Source organism: Cherax quadricarinatus, chromosome 81 (genome assembly GCF_038502225.1).
Source record: "Cherax quadricarinatus isolate ZL_2023a chromosome 81, ASM3850222v1, whole genome shotgun sequence".
NCBI classification, from domain to species: Eukaryota; Metazoa; Arthropoda; class Malacostraca; order Decapoda; family Parastacidae; genus Cherax; species Cherax quadricarinatus.
In genome coordinates this window covers 678,550-685,399 of record NC_091372.1, presented here as the reverse complement: position 1 = coordinate 685,399, position 6,850 = coordinate 678,550, and the positions used below count along the sequence as shown (strand labels likewise).

The window sequence follows — 6,850 nt, the reverse complement described above, 5'->3', positions numbered from 1 at the left end:
CCAGGATGTATAAGAAACCCTACACAACCTTATGTTCCATAGTGGCCAAGAAAAATTAAATAAAGGATGCTGTTGTTGCAAAGGGAGTAACTATGCTGACAAAAATGAGATCACCAGTACTGGAAGAGGTTGAGAAGTTATTATTGGTGTGGATAAATGAGAAACAATTAGCAGGAGATACTCTTATGACTTCGTTTATTTGTGAAAAGGCTAGGCAGTTGCATGAAGATTTGGTAAAGAAATTGCCTGCAAATAGTGGTGAAGCGAGTGGATTTAAGGCGAGCAAAGGCTAGTTTGAGAGATTTAAGAACCGTACTGGCATACACAGTGTGGTAAGGCATGGTGAGGCTGCCAGTTCGGACCACAAGGCGGCTGAAAAATATGTGCATGAATTCCAGGAGTACATAAACAGTGAAGGACTGAAACCTGAATAAGTGTTCAATTGTGACGAAACAGGCCTCTTTTGGAAGAAAATGCCAAAGAGGACCTTCATTACACAAGAGGAAAAGGCAATGCCAGGACATAAGCCTATGAAAGACAGGCTGACGCTAATGTTCTGCGCTAATGCTAATGGGGATTTCAAAGTGAAGCCATTACTAGTGTACCATTCTGAAAATCCCAGTGTATTCAGGAAAAACAATGTTATGAAGAGTAAATTGTGTGTGTTTTGGAAATCTAATAGTAAGGCATGGGTCACGAGGAAAATTTTCGTCGAGTGGTTCAATGAAGTGTTTGGCCCTAGTGTGAAGGAGCATCTCCTGGAAAAGAAATTGGATCTCAAGTGCGTGCTAGTAATGGACAATGCACCTGCTCATCCTCCAAACTTGGATGACCTAATTTTCGAGGAGTTTAGGTTCATCACAGTAAAGTTCTTGCCCCCGAATACCACTCCTCTCCTCCAACCCATGGACCAGCAGGTTATTGCAAACTTTAAAAAACTCTACACAAAAGCAATGTTTCACAGGTGCTTGACTGTGACCACAGACACTCACTTGACCCTAAGGGAATTTTGGAGAGAACACTTCAGCATCCTCCACTGCATAACCCTTATAGGTATGGCTTGGGAGAGTGTGACTACCAGGACTTTGAACTCTGCCTGGAGAAAATTGTGGCCAGATTGTGTCGACAAGAGGGATTTTGAAGGATTTGGGACTGACCCTAATGAGCCTATGTCTGTTGTAAAATCAATTGTGGCACTTGGGAGTTCCATGGGGTTGGATGTGAGTTTGGAGGATGTGGAAGAATTGGTGGAAGACCACAATGAAGAGCTCACCACTGAGGAGCTGCAAGAACTTCAGCAGGAAGAGCAACACATCGCAGCTCAGAATCTTGCTGCAGAGGAGGAGGAAGAGAGATGGAAGAAGGTGCCTTCTTCAGAAATTAAAGAGATTTTTACTATGTGGGGTAAGATGGAAAGCTTTATGGAGAAACATCACCCTAACAAGGTTGTTGCAAGCCAGGTTGGCAACATGTACAGTGACAAAGTCTTGGGCCATTTTAGGGAAGTGTTAAAGAGACGCCAGAAACAGAGCTCTCTCCACAGTTATTTTGTGAGACAGGACTCCAGTGACTCTCAAGGTGGTCCTAGTGGCATTAAGAAACAGAGAAGAGAAGCAACCCCAGAAAAGCAAATGGTACCTGAGGTGTTGATGGAAGGGGATTCCCCTTGGAAACTATAAACAATCCACTCTCCTCCTCCAGTCTCCCATACACTAAGAAGAATCTCTAATAAAGGTAAGAGTTATGCTGTTAATGTTTCATTCATCATTTCCCATTGTATTGTTTATGTACTACATGTATATTTCATGTTAAAATTTTTTTTGTTTTAATACTTCTGGGTGTCAGGAACGGATTAATTGTATTTACATTATTTCTTATGGGGAAAATTGATTCGTAAATCGTAAATTTCATTTATAGTAACGGCTCCATGAACGGATTAATTACGAACGAGGGACCACTGTACATGGTACATACCACACAGACCCATCTTATATCTAGGCTCGCAGCTTATCTGAGTGAACTGAGCTCATCACTCAGTACTACGGCACAGACCCTGAGCTCAAATCCGTAGTACTATGGCCCAGACCTTGAAAGGGTTAATGATCATTCATTGTGTTCTTATCAAGTCACAAATTAATCAGATACCAGTTTTATCTGTGTGACTAAATATAAAGCATACTGCATGGACAAGACTTCATCAATCAAGGTTTAACATAACCTAAACATCAAACTGGTATCTCATACCATTATATACCCAGAATTAATTGATCTTTAAAACTTTAAGCTGACAAAAGATAGGCTGGGTAAAATTATGCTAAATTATATTAACTTGTCTCCTTATCATCAATGAAATATATTAATTTTGTGATGATCACTGTTTTTCATGAATTTATTGCAACAATGAATTTACAGTTTGGCAAATTGTTGCTCAAGCCAAGATCGCAAGCAGCTCTATCCAATCATGTATATGAAACAGAGCAACATCAACTCTAGTGAGGTAGTCACGGGTGTTGGTCGTGAAACAGTACTGTGATAAGCCTCACATCAGCTTCTATGATCGTTACTTTATATGTTCTTTGTTTGTTAATATTTTTTCAACAAATTGGCCATCTCCCACTGAGGTAGGGTGACAAAAAAACAAAAGAAAAAAAAAAACCACTGTCTTACCAGAGGGGCACTGATACTATAGTTCTAAACTGCAAATATCCCCACCCTTCCTTCAGAGTAGAGGCATTGTACTTCTCACCTCCAGGACATTCCTTAATATGAACCATTAATTCTGATTGGTACTACAGTACTGTGGTATATTTTAATATTTGTCCTCACTGGGTACAGTACACCCAGGTATAACAGATGAAGACTTATTTCTAGAAGTATACATCTCCAGGGTTAACAAAGTTCTTTTGTCAATGTTTACCACTCTAATGTTAACAAAATGTTGCTTAATAAACATATATGCGCCAGATACTGTAGAGGTCTGGTCATCATGAACTGAAATTAAAGAAACTGTTTATTCTAACTTCTCGATAACACTTGCTGAGGCTCAAATATAAGATACTGCTGCTATGCCTATTATCAAGATCTTAATTACTGACTTCTTGATGAAAAGATACAAAAATAAGATAGTGTTATGGTAAAATATAGTTGAAGTTTATCATCAAAAACCTGCACTTTGCAGAGGGCATTTAGGACATTTAGGTCTATCCTAGACTATTTTCAAATTGCAACTGTCTTCTGCCTTTCTCTCCATCAGTTGTAATTTGACAAAGGTCCAGGATGGATCAAAACTAAATCCTAAGTTTTTTTTCTAAATGTGGGTTTTTGGTGAATTGTGACTTTATTCTTTAACCAAAGTTTTTAATTGTCCAGATTAAAAGTCTGAGGAGTCTGACTGCTAAGAAACTAATTAATAAATCACAGAATAAATTGTCAAGGATCTAATGAGTTTGTTTGAAAATACAGTAAACCTTCAATATATTGGAATAATAGGGAAGACTGTCTAAGTGTCCATTAAATCAGAATAATGTTAACAAAATCACAGTTAAAAGCACTAAAGTGCTCTATTCTATACCTAATACATCAGTACCCACAATTTACAGATATAGAGCAATAAATACAAAAATAAAAGAGTTAAAACGACAGTTCACCCAGTGGATTTTATTATTACAGAAGTTTTATATACAGTGCTCGTCATGGCATTATGCCGCGTGAGTGCCCCGGCATAATGCTGTGACAAAAATCAAGGGCCTACCATACAGGGGGGTCTTTTTTCATCAGCGCATTCTGCTGGGTAGCACCCATTAACATGATGTCACGGCCTGCCGCCACACTTCACAGTGACTTCTCATTTCTCACGTGGGTGCTGTGGTGAGAGGAAGTGTTGCGCTGTTCTCTCTCATCCACCCCATCTTTTGTCTGGTGTTCCCTTTGATTTTGGGGCTATACATATTTGATTATGGGTAAAAAGAAGTCTTTAACACCTGAAACTATACACATACACAAATAACCCGCACATAGAAGAGAGGAGCTTACGACGACGTTTCAGTCTGACTTGGACCATTTACAAAGTCACACTAACAAGAAGTGGAGCAGGACGGCTATATATAGGCAGGAAGAGGTAGTGGTGGTAGTAGTAGTAGTAGTAGTAGTAGTGGTAGTAGTAGAAATAGTGGAAGTGATAGTAGTGGGGAATTAAGGAGGAGGAGCCAGTCAAATACAAAGAAAGGGGAGCACTGCAAGGGAGCTAGGTGCCCACAGATGGAGAGCAAGTGCACAGAGGTGGGGGGAAGGGGAAGTGATGAAATAAATAATGAAGGAACAGAAACACGCGACAGATCATAGGGCTTCACAAAGCTGGGCACCAGACGAAAGAAATAGTGGAGAATGTTAGTGTGTGTGTGAGCGTTCAGTGAGGAACTGGGTGCATCGTTTCAAGGCTGGTGGCCGTGTCGACTTACCGTCTGCCAAACCTCAGCCTGGCCCCTCAAAGTAGACATCTGTTTGTATCTTAACTGTGTTAATGAAGCAGTCACTCTCTAGCTGCTTCTTTAACACAGTTAAGGTATGAACAGATGTCTTCTTCGAGGGGCCAGGCTGAGGCTAGGCAGACGGTAACTTGACACCGCCACCAGCCTTGAAACGCTGCACCCAGTTCCTCACTGAACACTCACACACGCTAACATTCTCCACTATTTCTTTCGTCTGGTGCCCAGCTTTATGAAGCCCTATTATTTGAGCTATAGATTCAGGTGTTAAAGATTTCCTTTTACCCATAATCAAACATGTATATCCCTAAAATCAAAGGGAACACCGGACAGAAGATGGGGCAGATGAGAGACAACAATGCAACACTTCCTCTCACCACGGCAGACACATGAGCAATGAGAAGTCACTGTGAAGTGTGGTGACAGGCTGTGACATCATGCTAATGGCTGCTGCCCAGTAGAAAGCACTGACGAAAAAAGACCCCCCTGTATGGTAGGCCTCTGATTTTCATCACGGCATTATGCCGGAGCGCTCACCCGGCATAATGCAGTGACAAGCACTGTAGAGGTATGTTTTAATTAAAGTTTACTGTACAAGGAAACTTGACAGTTACTAACTTTTAGTACTAAAATCGTATATACAAATCAGTATCAGTATCAGTATCAGAATCATACACTTTTCAGTTGCTAAATACATGAAAAATCATAAGGATAACATTATTTCATTACATTCATAGAGAAGAATTAAACTTGTGGGACTTGCAATGTACCTGGTGAATGAGAGGTTATTTGATATGATCCAAGGAAGGAAATGGCAGCTTTAATTCCTTGGCTCAGGCATTAGAGTAACAACATCGAGCAATCCAGGATGTCTACAACCTACTTGTGCTTTTGAATGTTTACCAATGCTAATTTGGTAACCACATACTAACAAATTTCATAAATAGGGATTTTACAAGTGGCAGCCCTGGCAGACTGCTGCCCAGATGATGCAATGAGTCAGTACAAATAATATCTTACAGAATGTACAAACAAATGATGATAATAAACAGGCTCTGGATGAAACAGTGTGTTACTGAAGATGAAGACACCAGTGGCAGAACAACTTTAAATTGGAACATCCCTACGTCTCCCTCAGTACAGGCACTGCCCTTCCACCTCCAAGACTCAAGTCCGGCTAACCAATTTCCTTTGAATCCCTGCATAATTTTGACTCCATACATAATTATTCTGCCACTGTTTGGTTTTTTTGAGGCACAAATACTAATATTTTCCTTGAAGGAAATGAGGGTGCACTGATGTTAATAACCTGATGTAGGCAACATCTCTTAGCTTATAAATAAAATTAGGAATCCTAACCTTGTAAAACCCTGTGAAAAAAAAAAAGAGGGGGGCTCTTATTTTATGAAAGAAGCTCTCCTATTCCCTTCCATCATCACACCTAATTACTTTCCCTTCTCCAGGCATTGTATGACCCTCAATGGTTCATCTCTTCTAAAATACAGTACTAAGTTACTGGTTAATTTCACTAAGACGTCACTTTCACCCTGAACAGGATCGTTGATGGGCTGGTAACATCGGCTACGGCAATCTCCATTCCATCACGCAAACCCAACTCTGAAAGATAAATACTGGGTCAACATATTTTTTAATGAAATGAAGAAACCCACATGAAGACAAGCAGTGTAAACATGGAGACAAACACAGTATAAACAAGGAAACAAAAGCAGTGTAAACAAGGAAACAAACAAAGTACTACATATAAACAAGGAGACTGTATATTTCAATCTCAGTCAGAGATTTTGTACAGCAGTCAAAGGAGATTGTAATATGCAGGTTTTCTTATTGTGCTTTTGTGTCTTAGTTCACTGACAAGAGTGAATAACTGGTTTAGAAAACCAAAAAGTTGATAAATGAGACACTTGTGCAACATTTGGGTATCTTTATTCTGGAAACGTTTCGCCAGGCCATTCAATTCACTCTAATGAGGACCATAGAGCACTTCAGGATGATTTGAATAGACTGATGCAATGGTCGGAGATATGGCAGATTCAGTTTAATATAGACAAATGCAAAGTTCTAAATGTTAGACAGGAAAATAACCATGCCACATATAAACTAAATAATGTAGATCTTAATACTACTGATTGCAAAAAGGATTTAGGAGTTCAGGTAAGAAGTAATCTAAAACCAAGGCAACAGTGCATTAGGGTTCGCAATAAAGCTAACGGAATCCTTGGCTTCATATCTAGAAGTATAAATAATAGAAGTCCTCAGGTTGTTCTTCAACTCTATATATCCTTGGTTAGGCCTCATTTGGATTATGCCATGCAGTTCTGGTCACCGTATTGTAAGTGCACTGGAAA

The 6,850-nt window shown here is 39.7% G+C and overlaps 1 protein-coding gene across 1 annotated transcript in view; it reads right to left on the bottom strand.

The window, feature by feature from the left end:
* Window positions 1-719: 719 nt before the first annotated feature.
* Window positions 720-6,850, bottom strand: part of Uba3 (Ubiquitin-like activating enzyme 3) — a gene marked incomplete at its 5' end in the record, with an annotated part of 42,189 nt that continues 36,058 nt past the window's right edge. The window contains 1 exon segment of the mRNA XM_070102253.1: window positions 720-6,101. Within this exon segment, the coding sequence (XP_069958354.1) occupies window positions 6,013-6,101 (89 nt within the window).